The 18,188-nt window shown below is 39.0% G+C and overlaps 2 protein-coding genes across 7 annotated transcripts; both read left to right on the top strand.

Moving 5' to 3' along the window:
• The first annotated feature begins 3,474 nt into the window (after positions 1-3,474).
• Positions 3,475-6,316, top strand: LOC113574657 (claudin-14-like). 2 transcript variants are annotated; one of them, XM_027005732.3, is made up of 3 exons: positions 3,475-3,821; positions 4,537-5,611; positions 6,029-6,316. In XM_027005732.3, the coding sequence occupies exon 2, from the start codon at positions 4,750-4,752 to the stop codon at positions 5,602-5,604; it is 855 nt and encodes a 284-aa protein (XP_026861533.2). In that variant the 5' UTR covers positions 3,475-3,821; positions 4,537-4,749; the 3' UTR covers positions 5,605-5,611; positions 6,029-6,316. The 2 variants fall into 2 exon arrangements, with proteins under 2 accessions (XP_026861533.2, XP_026861532.2); XM_027005731.3 differs by having other exon boundaries at positions 3,476-3,821; positions 4,537-6,316.
• Positions 6,317-7,512: 1,196 nt separating this feature from the next.
• Positions 7,513-18,112, top strand: LOC113574656 (high-affinity choline transporter 1). 5 transcript variants are annotated; one of them, XM_081713375.1, is made up of 9 exons: positions 7,513-7,586; positions 8,249-8,411; positions 9,104-9,217; positions 11,830-11,985; positions 12,350-12,498; positions 14,451-14,594; positions 14,802-14,955; positions 15,820-16,037; positions 16,631-18,112. In XM_081713375.1, exons 2-9 carry the CDS (start codon positions 8,303-8,305, stop codon positions 17,279-17,281), a joined length of 1,695 nt encoding a protein of 564 aa, XP_081569501.1. In that variant the 5' UTR covers positions 7,513-7,586; positions 8,249-8,302; the 3' UTR covers positions 17,282-18,112. The 5 variants fall into 5 exon arrangements, with proteins under 5 accessions (XP_081569501.1, XP_026861530.2, XP_081569502.1 ...); XM_027005729.3 differs by having other exon boundaries at positions 8,249-8,486; XM_027005730.3 differs by having other exon boundaries at positions 7,515-7,586; positions 8,252-8,486.
• The last annotated feature ends 76 nt before the right edge of the window (positions 18,113-18,188 follow it).

Genomic DNA, 18,188 nt, shown 5'->3' with positions numbered 1-18,188 from the left:
AATGAAGGAGGCATTGAGTGTACTAATATACTCTAATCAAGTTGGAGTATATGAATCCTTAATTGGTCATTTCCTGTGCATAACGTAGTTTAATGCTGGTGAACCATCTAACAGTATGCTAGAGAGACTTCTGGATATAAATACTGCAACACAGCAGTAGTGTTCTGAGAAATATTAACTGACTGCAGCTGGAGTTCATTCAGTTTAAATGATGGCCAGCAGCTCTAGGTGACTAGCCATGCTCAATAGAATATGGGTTATAGGGGAGAGAATGAACTTGAGATGAGGTAAACTATACGAATGAGCCTAAATGCAGTAACAGTGGAAAGATTTTTTTTGCACCCTATTTGAAAACTGATAGCTTAACATAGGAGACTTGTAAACTTCAGCTGTAGGCTAATAATGAAATATATGTTTCATTATAGTTCCCTGATTATGATTTTGTACTAGATTTCCAGTAAACACAACTATGAGTAGTTAACAAATTGTTAACAGTAAACATGAGGTAGGCAACATACAAATGAAGTGATCAGAATGGATAATGCAAATTAATAAGGAACAGGTAAAGTAAACAGCCACATTTTACTGGCTATCATTTGGCATTATAGGTTAAATGGCAAGTTGTTACTTTGTGAATCTGTGGTAAACAGAAACATGTATATCTGTGAATGTCACTGTGGTTTGAGAAAGGTTGGTTGTCCTGGTAGGGGTTTGGATCTGGTGAAATTTATGGTCACAGTTCTTTGAAGTACAAGCAGGCTGTTAAGTGCTTCCCACATTTCATTCTGTCAGTTTTATGACACCTAAGAAGAGAAGGGTCAGAAAGCCAGGCGAGCTAGGCCATTTATGGCTTTGTTGTTCAGCATCAAGGCGCCAGAGGGGTCCTGGGTCCTGTCTGTGGTGCAGGGGGGAAAGCCCACCCTGACCAGGTCAAAGTTTCATTAGAGGATAATTTGCACTTGTGTTGCGACAGGAGTTTTAATAATAGCCAATTCTTTCCTCAATTAAATAAATAATTCCTTTATTTAACAAAATTTAACAATTTTGATCCTCCAACATAATTTATTCCCTCAATAATTTGTACCCATTTAACTTAAATTTGCTTGTTAGTGTGGTGCAGATACACACCGGAATGTTCGGAGGTAGGACATTTAGGAAAACATGCTCTTTTATTACAGAACATACAGTGAGAGACACATAAACATAACTAGCCAATTTCAGGCTGGCGTAACTGCAAGGAAGTTTCCTTCTGAGGTTGTAGCTGGTACTCACTTTCTCTGGGCCCCTACTGAAAAGGAGACCGTTGAAGTAGGTTCCCCACATGTGGCACAGGTACACCCAATTTCAGGTACCCACTGAACTGTCCTATAAGCCTTTATCTTTCTCAGTGTTGCTGTATTCTGTCTCCCGTATAGACAGCTTGTAATTATTATACATCCTGATTGTTTTTTTCCCTTAATCAGCGGAGAGAAGTCAGTGGACCCCTAACCCTAAATGCTTTAACCTAGTTAAAAGGGAGCGTTTAGTCAGTGGGCCCCTAACCCTAACCACTTTAACCTAGTTAAATGCCTGCTGGCACTGCTCTGAGTGCTGGATTTTTTAAAATTAATTCTGCTTTTGTATTTTTTCCTAATTTTTAGTTGTATCCAATTCCCACTTGTCAAGTAGGTCTCCCCCATGTCACAGCCAATCTAATATTTTCTCATGCAATACCACCCCTTATTAGCTCATAGATGCCTGTGATTGGTCAATGTTTCTAAAACTGGCAGAGGAGAGAGAGTATGCCCCTCCCTCCACGAGAGCACAGCTAATTTCCTCTTGAAGGCTCCTGGCCACAGATGGCCGTGGCATTATCAGATATCGAACCACATGTCCCGTGACATAGCATCTTCATGCACAAACTTTTGTCCCATGGTGTAGTGTCTATGTATTGTGTTGTTTGAGTTTTAATAAACATCCAACCAGCCCATCCATTAGTGGATGGTGCTGGTGTGAATTAATTCCCAAAAGATTGTATAGTTTGTATATAAATTCATGGCAAAGTTGATTGTTCAGCCTCCCTCCCCTACTGCGTGGCAGCCACAGCTGTCTGCTGACCTGATTGCATGTATTCTTTGGCTTGTTCACTGGGTGCTTGGATTCGGACATCTGTAAAGATGCTTTGTAACACCAGCTGTTGTAAAAAGTAAATACATTTGACTTTGAATAGAACATGGTGTTCATCATGGTTCTGTTTTAGGCCATGTTTTATTATGCGTGTTCTTCATGGTTCTGTTTTAGGCCATGTTTTATTCTTTGTGTTCTTCATGGTTCTGTTTTAGGCCATATCTTATTCTTTGTGTTCTTCATGGTTCTGTTTTAGGCCATGTTTCATTCTTTGTCTATCCTATTAGGATCTATTCTAGAGCTAAACAGTTATTTTGTGAAAACTATAGCTATCCGGATGTAACCTTTAATGCAGGCTTATCAAGTGAGTCCCATATCAGTGAAGTAAGCTGCATGTGGCCAAAATAAGACACATGCTACCCCTAACCTGATGTAATTTATACAAACTAATGCGAATCTGATTTGACATTATTTACACATGTTAACGCTAACCTGACATAATTAATAAATGCTAACCCCAACCTGACATAATTACTACATGCTAACGCTAACCTGACATAATTACTACATGCTAATGCTAACCTGACATAATTAATACACCTCACTCCACTGCTGCGTTCCCTTCTTTGGTTTCTAGTAGCTGCCCGCATCTGATGCTCGCCTACAAAGCCAAAACTGGACCAGCCCCTCCGTATATGATTAACCTCTAGTACTTCTCGGCTGGAAACACCATGCTTCGAGACTGTTCTCTGTCCTGGATCTCAGATGGTGGAACGAATTTATGAATTTCTGGACAGCAGAGTCCCTTGCAGTCTTCAAACGCAGAGTGAAGACCCATCTATTTATGGAATATTTAAATGACCACCGACCTTGCTACTGTGTTCAGTAAATGAAACTGTAGCACTTATTGTTTGATACTGTTTGTTATTGCTCTTATCATTGGCTGCTATAGAGTTAATGCATATTTTGCACTTCAAGGCATCAACATAAGTCACTCTGGGCAAAAGCGTCTGCCAAATGCCAAAAATGTCTAACCTGACATAATTAATATATGCCTTTATAACCTCTAGCTTGCTGTACGTCTCTTTAACTTAAAAAAAAGATTTTATAGTAATCTTTTCAAAACTTTAGAAAAGTTTTATTTCAATTGTGTTTTTAAATAATATCAGTTATGCACGTTTTATATTATTTTTAATATATAGTTTCAACTTGATGTTTACTTTAATAAACTTTAATGTTTATCCTGTTTTAAGCACTAAAATTAAATAAAGATGATTATTACTATTTGTGTTATCATCATCATCATCATCATCATCATCATGTATGTATATTATAATATGGACACTGTGAATGGTCTAACTCAGTACATCTTTGTTTGATCTGTAGCAGTGTGAATAAATGTGCTTTCACAGGCCTGTCTGTTTGGGCCCTGTGGCAGGGCTTTTGTTTTCAGGCAGCCGTATTGGCGTAGTTCATCCGCCTAGCTGTGACAGATCAGGAAATGCTTGGGAGTGATGTAGTAATGAAATACAGTGCACAGCCATCCGACAGCACAATAACCTGTTCATCCACGAGAAGAGGCAGAAACTGCTCTGCACCGGCGCAGATTGCAGCTGGCCATAGCTGAAGGTGTGTCAGCAATGCAGACAGAGCGCGTGCTGTGGGAGCTGGGAAAACTGGAACTTCATTCGTGTTAGGCAAGGCCTGCAATACAGGTAAGCGGACACATTAATCATCATCATTTTCTTATTAGTTAGTTATGATTTGACCGTGTTTTGTTTAGTTTAGATTCAGATATGGTTTGATGGGTACTTGAGAAAACAGACATGTTTCTAGTACCCATCTGCTCCATCTGCACAAAAGCACACAATAAGATGCTTGTATTCTGCCTTTCACTGTGAGGCTTGTATTGAGCCTTGCACAGTGTGAAGCTCTGGCTCAAAGCAGGCCAGCAGTGCTAAGAATGTCAAAATATAGGAATCCAAGTTTAGTGACCAATTTTAGTGTCTACATACATGATAAACAGTAAATGATTTCACATTCTTAAAAGCTTACAGTTCAGTGCAGTTTGAAGCTGTTCATTTAGAACAACGAAAGTCATCACCAATTCATTGATTACAATTGATTTATATAGCATATTCATGTATTAAATGGAATAGTTTGATCAATATTAGGCACGTACTGGTGATGATATTTTGAACAGTCATTTTACATTTTGGAGAAATATATTAAATAGAAGTAGATTGCAATACTCAAACCAGCAGATAGACTATAACAATATATAACAGGATATACTATTTGGGAAACTCAGAACACAAAACATTAGCATTTAATTTTTTTTACAGCAGTGCATCTAAGAGTGAACTTTTTTTGTGCATGTTTATTTATTTCTATTGTTTTATGTTTACCTTCCCTCCCTGTTGGTTTTAGAGTGAAGATCAAAAGAGTGAAGATTTCACATTCACAAGAGAATGTAAAGACATGAAACTTATCACATTAATCACACTCATACACAATCAGTGATGGACAAGCCTGACTGAAGAAGGACTCCAAGGGGACTGCATGTAAAGCTGATGTCAGTTTTAATATCGGGAGGGATTCCTACTTTTCTCAACAGAACTGTCTCCTCTGTAATCGGCAGTGATGGGTAACAAGACAGTGCAGCTCCTGGGATTCTTCTTGGCTCTTCTGGGATTGACAGGGACCCTGGTTGCTATTGTTCTGCCTCATTGGCGTCATACGGCCTATTTTACCTCCAACCTCATCACTGCCACATCTTATATGAAAGGTCTGTGGATGGAGTGTGTCACCCACACCACTGGTATCTACCAGTGTGAGCTCCATCGGTCCATGCTTTCTCTGCCCCTAGACCTGCAGGCTGCCAGGGCTCTCATGGTGCTCTCCTCTGCCATCTCCATCATGGCCACTGTCATCTCTGTCTTTGGGATGACGTGCACCCGCTGTCTGCAGCACTCCCCTGCCAAGGTCACTCTCGCTGTTAGTGGGGGCATGTGTTTTATCTCTGCTGGAGTCCTCTGCCTTATTACAGCATCCTGGGCAGCCAGTGATGTAATCCGAGATGCATATGACCCATTCTCCACCAGTGGAATGAAGTATCAGGTTGGCCTCTGTGTGTACATTGGTTTTGCCTCTGCTATTTTCAGCATTTTTGGTGGTGGAGTGCTCAGTGCAGCTTGTTGGGATAAAACAGATTCTTCTTCCTACAAGTGTCCCTCCCACCTGCCCCCACATCGCCAAGCGCACACAGCTTGTGAAAGCTGCTATTCAGCAGAGCAGAAGTCTTCCTCTACCATCAGAGGCAAGGCAGGTAACGATGTGTCTTCCTCTAACACTGGAGGCAAGGCAGGTAACGACGTGTTTTCCTCTGCCATCGGAGCCAGGGCAGATAATGATGTGTCTTCCTCTAACGCTGGAAACCAGCCCAGTAACGAAGTGTCTTCCTCTGCCATCGGAGGCCAACCCAGTAACGACGTTTGAATGACATGTAAGTGAAGATGGACAGGGACACTGAAAAGGAGAAAAGAACTTTGGTCTGTTTTAATTTTTCAATGTATTTGTTTTTGGAATTTTGAGTTTCCAACTTTCAGTCCTTGCTTTCACACAAATCAAGGACTGATGGTCAAATCTCATCACAAAACTATAGATGTTATTCTGATTCTGAACTGTATGAAGACCACTTTCATACTTTATAATAACAGCAAGAGAGAACCTACAAACTCTTTTCTCTTACTATGATAATATTTTGTATACAAAAAAGAAACTAAAGCACTTTTTACACTAAAGAAAATGCATCTTTAACACATTTTAGGAGAGGAAAAACACAGGACAGATAATGATTTAGCAAGAATGTCTGTAGTTTTCCTGAAAGACTGAGTGTTGGTGCTCCTGCTACTGTCTGCAGAAATGCCTGACCTTTGATGTGTTGCTGGGTGACAACACAGGGCTACAGATTTCATTTGAAAGACAAGTTGCTGCTGATGTCTTTCTGTGAGGTCAGCGGCATAAACCTGCCTATTATCTACTTAATTTACCTGCTTGTTGGCATCTCCAAAAGACTGTGTGCAGGCATGTACAGATATTTATTTTTTATTTTTTAATATTTAGGTAATCCATTACTGCTATCAGTTTGATTAATGATATGGCCATGTCAATAAATGTTAATAAATGTTAATAAAGGATATGGAAGTCATTTAAAGTAAAAAAGTAGAATTAATTTACAGACATAAAAAAATGTAAAACATTGCTGGACTAACTAAACAAAATATTCTAACAACCTTTTGATAAAAACATCATCTTAGTTCCCAACAGATGAATAATAAGGAATGGAGCCATTTTCTCATCCCCATGTCTGGTTTTCCCACTTGGAAATACAGATTAACATATAATTGAATTTATTTTTAAATACATATCAGAAATTTATATTTAAATAAAATGTCAACTTCAAAGCATTTGTAAGTAACAAGCATTCGGTTTTATCAAATAGCTTAGGGCAAAAACCAAATGTATATTCAGGCTTACAGATGACCAGGGTGCAATAATTTGTAAACTTTGATAAATTATGCTAAATGTCTGCTCAAGTAAGAACGCAGCATTGTCCTTACAGATGATGCCAAACAAGAACGAGCCTGATATGGAAATGCGCTATATAGCAGAACAAGATAAAATAAGTATGGGTTTTACTCAGTGTTGTGGGACTGGGTGTTCTTAGAAACTAACGCAGGTCCAACTCTCCCTTCTCTGTCGAGAACGACATGTCTAAATAGTCTGAAACAAAATCTGAGATAACCACAAGGTGGCAACAAGGGTACGAGTTATAACCAATTTCTGTCAAATTTTGAATGAATAAGCACCAGACCGGTTCATAGGAGGACATGGGTTCAGTACCGTGGACAGCGCCGCAGAGGCGTGCGCTCAAATGATAATCTATAGCAGTGGGCGAATTGCTGAGCGTTCACAGTGCGCTCTATACAAAGCAGTCTTCGGGGGCGCGCTGTTAAATGCGAGGTATGCGGTGCGCGAACAATATTAACATAGACAAGAACACGGAAAGCACGAGCTGTCAGTTGAACTACAGAGACCGTCAGTTATTTCCCAGACACAAACAACTCATAAACCCTCTCCAGGTTTATCATGTTCCGGGACCTCCGTGTTGAAACGTATTATAGTACCAACTCTTAGGCTGCTTGAAATCTAATCTACATAAAACCGTTACTGCATGCCTGAACTGTCTCTAATTTCATGGATATACCATTGTTTTGTAAATTTGTGTTATAGAACCTAAACATCGTACGTTTTACAGTTTGCTGTTTTGGTCCACACACAGATCTTTCCTAAACTGAACCTAACTCAAACTGACCTACTCATACATAAATTCACGTGCGTTCAAGGTTCGGTGACGTCCATGGGCTTGACGAAAACAAGAGCCTTAAAACCTGCTGAAACGATCTGCTTGGATATGGGTATGTTTCCAGCCACACATAGGAGCGCAGCCAACTTCACCTTTTCTACGATCTTAGCTCATCTTTTCCATCATTTTATTCTCATAGTTCCCGAACCATTTGCAGATGACTACTACCTCTAGTTGTAGGCTAATTGATTAGGCTTTAAGTCTTTCCGTTATCTTATTTCTCTTTTGTTTCTATCAAAGTTAAAAGTCTATGTCAGCAAGACAAACAGGTATCAGGAATTCGACTTGTATTTCTAATTGTATTTCAGTTTCCATTTCTATACAAACTTTCTTGGGAAGAAATCGCTAACTAATTAATCGTCAATCGACATTGTCAACACTAGGTGTGATATTCCGCTGCCTGAAACGTAGGCAGCTGTTTAAAAGTCCTTTTGCAAAGGGTCACTCGGATTTGATAAAATTCCATTTGTTATTTGTAACGTTTCATTTATTGATTCCTAAATTCAATTAAATAAACGTCTAAATATTTTGGAAAAAATCACCGAAAAGTATGTTAAAGAAAAGTTCATGGCCCACTAAAGTCTTTGCATTTTGGTGTTTTAATTAATTATGGGTTTTAAAATAAATTGTGTTAATTATCAGTTCATTTAGTCACCATTCAATCCGTCGAAGCGCCTTCAGTAGTCCGTGCAATAGCCTGTATGCCTCTCCCAGCAGTGCTCGATGAGAGTCCGATCGTTCCGCTCAGGCTGACCCAAGCAGTGGAAGATGGCCATCCACGTGGAGGGATTACTGGCGATCGTTATCTTCTACGTGATCATTTTATTTGTTGGAATATGGGCAGCGTGGAAAAACAAAAATTCTGGGGTTGGAGAAGGTAAAGATCAAAGTGAATCTATAATGGTAGGTGGACGGGACATTGGATTGTTTGTTGGCGCATTTACAATGACTGGTAAGTTTTCTTCGATTGTCTTTGTCGATCCAGACAGTAGACAATTCGTTTAGTTGTGGAATAGTCCAATCATTGTGTACTTCACTCATTTTCCTAATAAAATGCCGTTTGGCGGTGATTATTCGTTTTTTCAGAAGTGCAATATTTGATCAAAATGTATGACCGCGCTTGTCAGAAAAAAAGTGTATAGTCTGTGAGCCTGTGCTTTTATGATCTTTTTAAAGCGTGCATATTCTGGTAAATAATGATTGCTTAAATGCTCTTAGATAATTACTATTTAGAGTATAAAAGACCCCGAAGCTCTACCCATTCTTTGAGAAGGCCTTTAATTATTTATTTCTTGAACAGTGAAACATGTTAATGAAATAATCTTGATTGTACATGAACTCAGTGAAAGGAAGCTGTTTTATTACACAGTTTTCTAATGTGGTCATTTGTTGTACATTATTTACCAAAGTATAGCAAATGCTCTTTGCTTATTTTATGTAACCTAAATTGTGACAAATATATTGACACACAAGTTGACAAAGAGTCATAGTGACCAAACAAGGACACAAGCTTATACACTTCAGAGGGAAGTGTTTTGCATTCATCTGCGTTTCTGTGCCGCTCTCTAGCCACTTGGGTTGGTGGTGGATACATCAACGGAACAGCAGAATACGTGTACTTGCCCGGATACGGCTTAGCTTGGGCGCAGGCGCCGTTTGGTTATGCTCTCAGCTTGGTCGTAGGTAAGATTCAGGAATATACCGTTTGAAGATATTAATTGATTTTTAATAATACAAAACTGCTCTAGTCCCCATCATCTACCTCATTTGCCATATACCTTGCAAAGGTGTGGACCATAATATTAATCATTTGATATATATTTATACCTGAATCTGATTCACTCAGGTAGTCTGGTCATATATAAATACACTTGACTGAGAGCTCAGCGCTTGGCTTGACAGTTTGATTGATATTTGACCAACACAAAGTGCGCTCTTTCACAAATAGCCTACGTGATGAAGGACCTCTGTGCAGAACGTCCCGTTTCTCTAGAAACCTTGTGTACTTTACGGCAGTTTGTGGTAGCTTTCCGCTTCTCTCATATATATGTATGTATGTACGCTTGCATGCATGTCACTCCTCAAACCTCAGGCAGCAGGCATGGTTTCGTTTAAGCAGCTGCCTCACGCTCTGAAAACTAAAATATCTGATGCCCACAAAATAGGAAAAGGCTATAAAATAGCAAAGCATTTCAACAGTTTCACACAGAGGTCATTTGTCAACTGTGTAAGCTATAGGGGTGGAGCCGAATCCGATTACGGTATTCGACAAAGCACAAATAGTGACTTTTTCCGAATAGTTATTTCGTACAAATATTCTAATTATATGTATATTATATACAAAACATGACAAGTAGCTAGAAATCCTCATAACTGTTTGGTACTTTATTATAATGTTACTTATCTTTTGTTTTCCTATTGGAAACATGAATTGCAATTTCTGAAGCTGAATTTGTTTGGCCGGGAAAAGATTAGCCTCCATAAACTCTGGAGGTGAGGTTCCTAACAAGTTCAATTATACGCTGTGCTCACTCCTCAGTCAGTGTGTGTCAAACGGTTGCAGATATCACACTGGAGGAATATAGATATCACGCTGGAGGAATACAGATATCACACTGGAGAAATACAGATATCACACTGGAGGAATACAGATATCACACTGGAGAAATATAGATATCACACTGGAGGAATACAGATATCACACTGGAGGAATACAGCTCCCATTATGGCTGTTCTAGCCATAGCGCCACCATTCAACATACAGACGCAGTAGTTTGACTGAGAGGATACTGGGTTAGGGTTAGCCTTCTTACCTAGCCTATATTGTTGGCTGTGTGGGGCGACCTTTTGCGTAATTGTTTCGAATTGTGTCTACGTTTGACAAGTATTGAGATATTTACATGGCCTGTTAGGTTACTCTCTTTTTTTTACAGACAGTAAGATCTATAGTTAAATTAGCCACATTGTTCCCTCCACAGTTAACAGTGTATTTTTGACCACTCATTTGCTGTCACCCATCCACATGGATGCCCTTTTATTCAAATACAAATCATTTTACTGCCATGACAAATAAGTACACAAAAACAAATAAAGTGCTCTCAGCACATGCCTAGCTTATTCATTCTGTAGTAAAAGTTGTGGAGATGGTCAATATTGCAGTGAAGTACACAAGGTTTCCAGAGAAACAAATCCTTTGGGACTGAGGTCATCAGCTCTTGAGCAAAATGCTTCTGAAGGACTATGAGATTAAACCAGTTTATGTTCAAACCAATAGATGTTTAAATCATTAATTCCATGGGACTCTTACGTTCAGAGTGTAGATGAGTTATTTTTTGTTGAGTTTTCTAATTTCATTGCTGGCATTTCAAAAACTGGCAAAGAAATCAGATATGTCATTAAGGCAGTGTCCATTACTATTAAAATGCCTTGCCACTGGAAATGACAAATCCTTAATTCTGATGGTCTGAAGGTGTTCAACAAAATGATCGGCAAGCCTTCTCTTGGTTTCTCCAATGTAAAGCTGATTACATCTCATGTACGAAATACAATAGACAACTCTTGCAGTAATGCGTGAGGAATGGGTAATAACAACGGCTCCTTTCAAGCTGGGTATTTTAGTGACTGTATTAACACGTTTACATGTAGGTCATCTAGCCACTTTATAGAGTTTTGTACTGGTGGAGTATCAAGGGCATAAACACACTTCACAGCAGAGCAAGAAGTACCCTTTACCTGTCCACAGCTTATTTCTATATGATGATGAAATTGTGTGCAACTCAGTAAAGATGAAATTAAGATGACCAAATCCTGTACCTGGAGCTCAATATTCAAATCCAGAAACATCTGACATGTAGTATGCAGGGGTAGCTGCTTGACTTGTAATCAGAAGGTTGCCAGTTCAGGCCCCACCTGTATGTAGCAGTATGTCTCAGATGGGTCTGTATATCTCTGTGTGCTTCTAAAGCAGGTTACAAATAGAGTTTTGTTGTTTTTATGATTTTGGTGAGACAGCTTTGGTAACACAATGCAATATTCTTCAATTTATACTATGCTTTTATTATATTGGCACAATTTATAGTCAGTACTGTATGCATTGTCAGTTAGATCATTTCAGTTTTCATTAAAGTAAATTTGTGAAATTTTAAGTGTATTGTTGATAAGTGGAAGATTGATAAGTGGAATATTGATATGTAGTGCATGACCATGATTAGTCTCAAAGACAGTCATTAACATAAAGCATTTCTCTCTTCTCTTCTCTTCTCTTCTCTTCTCTTCTCTTCTCTGTTTTCCCTTAGGTGGACTCTTCTTTGCCAAACCTATGCGCTCCCGTGGGTACGTGACCATGCTGGACCCCTTCCAGCAGATCTATGGGAAGAGGATGGGTGGTCTGCTCTTCATACCAGCCTTGATGGGAGAGATCTTCTGGTCTGCAGCCATTCTGTCAGCCTTGGGTAAAACTAACATGTTTATTCAGAGTATAATCACACTACAGTTAAAGATGCTATAATCCATGTTTATTCAAATTATAATCACACTACAGTTAAAGATGCTGTAATCTATTTCAGTTGTTAAATTCTTCTAGCCGTAGTTCTGAAGGTAATGAACCCCTCCCTTCAGACGTTTTTCTACACAATTATAGCTGTCAAGGTGTAAAGACATTATAACTGCAGTGTTATCAAAGTAAATTATTTATAACAGCTTTAAGTACAGTTGCAACTCTCATAACTGGAAATGACAGTTGAAACTGAAATTAATACTATACTTTCAGTTTAGGTTGTTTCCTATCATAATTCTATCCTTATTATCCCTCAACAGGTGCAACCTTAAGTGTGATAGTTGACATCAATATCAACATGTCTGTTATGATATCAGCTCTGATTGCCATCTTCTACACGTTGGTGGGTGGGTTGTATTCTGTGGTATACACGGATGTGGTTCAACTCTTCTGCATTTTTGTGGGCTTGGTGAGTGCTTTGGGATTTCCCAATGCTTTCACTGTTAAAATAAATGGCTTTAAAACAAAATATGACTACTCTCCTACCACCAAGATCCAAACATTAAATCTGTTTCCAACAAGGATGCAAAGGCATATTTTGTGCACAATTTATGAGGTTCACCTACTCTACTGCTGTCTGTCCTCTGGAGCCAGTTCTATAAATGCATCTCCATCAGTGTAATGGGAGGAGGCTAAGCAGGATGCGGGGATGAGTCATGTTGAACAGAAATATACGTTTATTCACACAGAGAAGAAAGACTATGTGGCACTTAATATAGCATAACATCAAACACTGACAACAGACAACAGAACAATAGGGGTTTATATACACATGTAAATGAGAAACATAATTACAAACAGGTGTGACACATGGGGGGGTGTGGCCACATGGATGAACACACACACACACACACACACACACACACAGGGAGACATTTGGGGGAGGGGCCGTACTGTGACAATCAGTTTGTGCTGTATTTGCATTAACAGTATTGACAAGTGCACTTACAGTATAGATATTAAAGGCATCCAGCTAAGACTAGGACAATTTCATTTTGTCTACCTGTTTTACTGAAGGGCAGTTTTTTTTTGTGATTATTCATATGACAGAACATAGCTCAGTTTTAGCTGCATAGCTGTTTACAGCTCGTTTTGATTATTGTGATTTTAATAGACTAGGGCCATGTCAAAAAGCAATGCAATTATTATAGCTAACACTGGTAATGTTACAGATTGCTAGCCAATTTCATAACTGTGATGTTAATCTCACCTTGCTCTTCGACTTTTGATAAGGGTGGCTCTCTTTGATTGGGGTAGCTCTCTTTGATTGGGGTAGCTCTCTTTGATAGGGGTAGATCTCTTTGATAGGGGTAGCTCTCTTTCTGTGTTTGACATGAACTGGCTTGTATTTGCAGTCTGATTTTTTTCTTGTCTGAATTTTTGCACACCCAATTTTACGAGATGCCTTCACCATGCCTGGCCATGCCTGGCTGTGCGTTTCCTCTGTGATACTGTGGGACGTTTCTCTCCTGTTTCATATCTAGTGGGATTACACTACTTTGATCAAATATTAGGAAGGTCAGCAGGCAGATTTGGACTATGAAATTGAATTTGCTATTTTCTGTATATTAACTCATTACTAAAATGAAGACATGAAGTAGAACAGAAGACAAGAAGTTTCTATTCCGATGTAACGTGAACCCTAACCCTAACCTTCCTGTCCACATCTTAGAACAGTGTTCCCCCTCACTCTATCAGTAGACCTGCAACTCACAGCTGACTGTAAAAACCTGTTGGGTACAGTTATAGTTAAAAACCTGTCAGGTATAGTTATAGTTAAAAACCTATTAGGTATAGTAATAGTTATAGTTGAAAACCTAGTAAGGTTAGTAATGAAACAGGTGCACCTAATAAATTGATCACTCAGAAGTGTTGCACTTTCTCTGTGAAATCTTTATATTCATTCCTGTTACTTCATAATTTGTGTTGACAAAGACTGTAAGCACGTTTTGGCAACACAGTGAAGTATGCTGTGAATCATCTTCTCAGACAACAGCGCTGTCACCAAGAAACACACAGATAAACACAGTGCTGTCACAGAGAAACACAGCACTGTCACTGAGAAACAGCACTGTCACAGAGAAACACACAGATAAACACAGCACTGTCACTGAGAAACAGCACTGTCACAGAGAAACACACAGATAAACACAGTGCTGTCACAGAGAAGCACAGCACTGTCACTGAGAAACACAGTGAAACCCAGCACTGTAGGAAGAACAGAACTACATGATTAAAATGGAATGATTTTTAAATAAACTTTTTAATTAATGTCCTTTAATTAGTAGATCAAATTTTACAAATGTTAAGTTTAAGTAGTGCTTGTATATTAAATACAATTCTTTCCCTCTCTCTGTACAGTGGATCAGTGTGCCTTTTGCTTTAGCTAACCCTGCGGTGTCAGACATTGGCATCACAGCAGTAAAGAAAGTATTTCAGACTCCATGGCTGGGTACAATTCACCCTTCAGATGGCTGGATGTGGGCAGACAACTTTTTCCTCCTAGTGAGTGTCCATAAGACCTTTCAATTTAAATCCAGCTTCAGGGTTTGGTTTAAAGAAATGTAGAAAATTGGTATGAGGAGGTCATTTATAATCGTCTGCAGATTAAACCTACTAGTTATTTGACTCATATTGTTTGTATTGTTTTCCAGTGTGTCCGCGCCTGTTGGGGTGTGTGTATGTTGATGCTGGTGATTCTGTGTGTTGTAGGTGTTGGGGGGGATTCCCTGGCAGGTGTATTTTCAGCGCGTTCTCTCTGCCTCTTCAGCTGCCTATGCCCAGCTCCTCTCCTTCCTGGCTGCCTTCGGCTGCTTGTTCATGGCTGCCCCGTCAGTCCTGATTGGAGCCATCGGAGCGTCTACCGGTAAGAGGACCCACATGAGCTTTAAAGGTCAATTTACTTTTGGAATCATTTTGCTTAACTCTGAAGGTTTGATAAAATACTGAAGAAGGTTGGAAATAATCTGATCACTCTTGGTTATGCTATTTATAGATAGTTATAGACAATTATAGATAGTTATAGAGAGCTGTATATTGGTAAGGGTATTTATATTCAGGATCATATAGCATAAGGTGCAGATGTGAGCGTAGAGCTCAGTTAAGTGAAGTCAAATTTTACACATTGTCAAACATGTTGTCACAAAGCACCTCTACAAATGTCCTCCACTGGGTGAACTGTGTAGATCTGAGTTCAGTTTGGAGCTTTGGGAGGTGTTTGATGAACCTAAACTGGAATGACTCATGTGTGGATTGCACCAGATGACTCATGCATGCGGATTACTCCAGATGGTTTCTGTCATCTACTTGAAGAGTACTAATTTAACTGTGAATTCAATGAATCTGAGGGGGCTTAATTAATTTTGTTGATCACATGCTTGAGCATAAAAGTCTTAGCAAATAAACAGATGATTGCTGTTTTGTTGCAAATGAGAAAAAAAGAGACAAACTTACAAAAAGCTTTAGAGATGAGAGAAAACATGTTTACACCTAAAAGACATGGCAATTAAGCACTAGTGCATGATTCTTCCAAAGAAAAACTACAAATCAAAGCAGAATAAGATTACTGTCATATTTTGTGCAACTTCATGTAAGCATATATGCATTATACAGGGCTAATTGTGAACAGCTATGTAGGTCTGTTTTTGTGTTTAATATGTAATGCACTGCTGAAATGAATTCGTTTTTATTTCATGGAATTTAATTAAATAAAGAATTTGCATTTCATCAGACTGGAACCAGACATCCTATGGCCCTGTACCACCAATAGAGAGAGACGAATCAGACATGATTCTGCCCATCGTGCTCCAGCACCTCTGCCCACCCTTCATTTCCTTCTTCGGCCTTGGGGCTGTGTCTGCTGCTGTGATGTCATCAACAGACTCGTCCATTCTCTCAGCTAGTTCTATGTTTGCCCGCAACATCTACCAGCTTGCTTTCCGTCAGTCAGTAAGGACATTTCACATACACAGATGTTTTATTCATATTTTACATTTGCAACGTTTAGCAGATGCTCTTATTTAGAGTGACTGACATATTTAACAGTATGACAGTTCCTGTGCTCCTTGGCTATCAAAACCATGACCGTGCTGTTTCCAGCACCTTTCTCTGCCTACTCTACCAGGTCAGCTACAGGAGGGTTAACCTTAACCCCTAATCCCTAACCCTAACCCTACAGTTTGGTTAACCCTAACCCCTAACCCTAATCCTAAAGTTGGGTTAACCCTAACCCTTAACCCCTAAATCTACAGTTGGGTTAACCCTAACCCTAACCTTAACCCTAATGAATCCTAACCCTACAGTTGGGTTAACCCTAACAGATTAACTCTAACTCTAACCAAAACCCCTAACCTTAACCTTAACTCTAACCCTAATCCCAAATACACACTGCTCTTGACTCTATTAAATCATTGTTCACTTTAATAAACTTTCCACTCTTCATTTCCCACAGAGTACTGTTGCACACCATACCACTAATTGTTCCTGGGTAAACCCGAGTTTGAGCTAATCTGGTTGTCCTTGCTTTGTGTGGCTCTCTCAAGGCATCCGACCGAGAGATCGTCTGGGTGATGAGAATCACTATCTTCGTGTTTGGTGCTATGGCAACTGCGCTGGCTCTTCTAACAGGAACAGTGTATGGTCTGTGGTACCTGAGCTCTGACCTTGTCTATGTCATCATCTTCCCCCAGCTGATTAGTGTGCTCTTTATCAAGGGTACGAACACCTACGGTTCAGTGGCTGGCTATGTCTTTGGTCTGCTTCTGCGCATTGGTGGTGGGGAGCCCTACCTTAAGATCCCACCTTTCATCTACTACCCAGGCTGGTATGAGGAAGAGAAGATGCACCATCTCAAAAAAGACGTGGAACACATTGTGGTGCAAAGGTTCCCCTTTAAAACTGTTGCTATGCTGGCATCCTTCTTGAGCAACATTATCTTCTCCTGTGTGGCCAGGTATCTCTTTGAGAGTGGTGTGCTCTCTCACAAATATGACTTCTTGGATGCTGTGGTTTCCAAGCACAGCAAGGAAATAATGGATAAAACAACCCTTGTTGGAAATGAGAATATCATCCTATCAGAGATGGCACCAGTGAAAACAAAGATTGGATCAACCTTGGAAGGAACATTCATGAACACAGATGCACTTTGTGATGAGGGAGAGACTAGTCCAGATTTGAATAATGAACATAAATAGAAATAGAAAACTTCCTTAAATGTAACAGTGGTTAAGAGTGCTAATGCTACATCTATGTGGCTGATTTAGTTGAACATTGTATTTTTTTCCCCAGCTAATACAAAACATTCTTCCTAGAATTTAAATCTAATCTACTGAATTTAAATCTAAACCACTGAATTTATATCTACCTTACACTGATGGGTAGGAATGAAACTTATTTTATCATTTTGTTTAGATCGGTCACAATAGTCATGATATTTATAGCAATAATATATTTAACCATTAGTCACTGTATGTTGTGATATAGTTTATAATAAGGAGAACTTCATGTTTCATAGTAATCTCATATCTCAAATTCTTTTGTGTAGTTGATACTCATGAGTGACATCACAGATTAAGCTTTATTATATAAATATAAACATAAGACTGAAATACAAGTACAAAAACTAGAAAACCCCATTAAACAGAAACAGTGAGAGAAGATAAGATCAAGTAATTACTAGTCATTTCTTTTTCAGTTCAGTAAAATGAGCTTTGCCGTCTCTGTAGAAGATAAATGATGAAAGTGAAGAGTCATTCATTAGAGACTTTCTCAGTCTGCAGGTGCTGTATTGTATGTCAGTAATCTGGTAGCTGTGTGCAATATTGTCAGGTTGCTTTAAACACCATTTATATAAATCTCATCTGACAAGATTCACCGTGAAGTAATAATAGATAATGATGAACAGCAGCTGACTCAGTGACAGAATCTGAACATAAATATATATTTATCCACTGGTTAATGTATATAAACTCACTGGTGTACACGCACGCACGCACACAAACCAGTGGGTATATATACATTAACCAGTGGAGATATATATATATATATATATATATATATATATATATATATATATATATATATATATATATATATATATAT

The sequence above is a fragment of the Electrophorus electricus genome, chromosome 4, assembly GCF_041902795.1.
Source record: "Electrophorus electricus isolate QZ-2024a chromosome 4, ASM4190279v1, whole genome shotgun sequence".
In the NCBI taxonomy this organism is placed as follows: Eukaryota; Metazoa; Chordata; class Actinopteri; order Gymnotiformes; family Gymnotidae; genus Electrophorus; species Electrophorus electricus.
Note: the sequence above shows the minus strand (reverse complement) of the source record. Positions and strands in the feature narration are given on the sequence as shown.

Excerpts from the sequence above, each read along its gene's own strand:
- LOC113574656 (XM_027005729.3), top strand. The coding sequence starts at position 8,303 with ATGGCCATCCACGTGGAGGGATTACTGGCGATCGTTATCTTCTACGTG. Across the intron at positions 11,986-12,349 it reads AGCCATTCTGTCAGCCTTGG|GTGCAACCTTAAGTGTGATA; the intron begins GTAAAACTAACA and ends ATCCCTCAACAG. Across the intron at positions 14,595-14,801 it reads CAGACAACTTTTTCCTCCTA|GTGTTGGGGGGGATTCCCTG; the intron begins GTGAGTGTCCAT and ends TGTGTGTTGTAG.
- LOC113574657 (XM_027005732.3), top strand. The coding sequence starts at position 4,750 with ATGGGTAACAAGACAGTGCAGCTCCTGGGATTCTTCTTGGCTCTTCTG.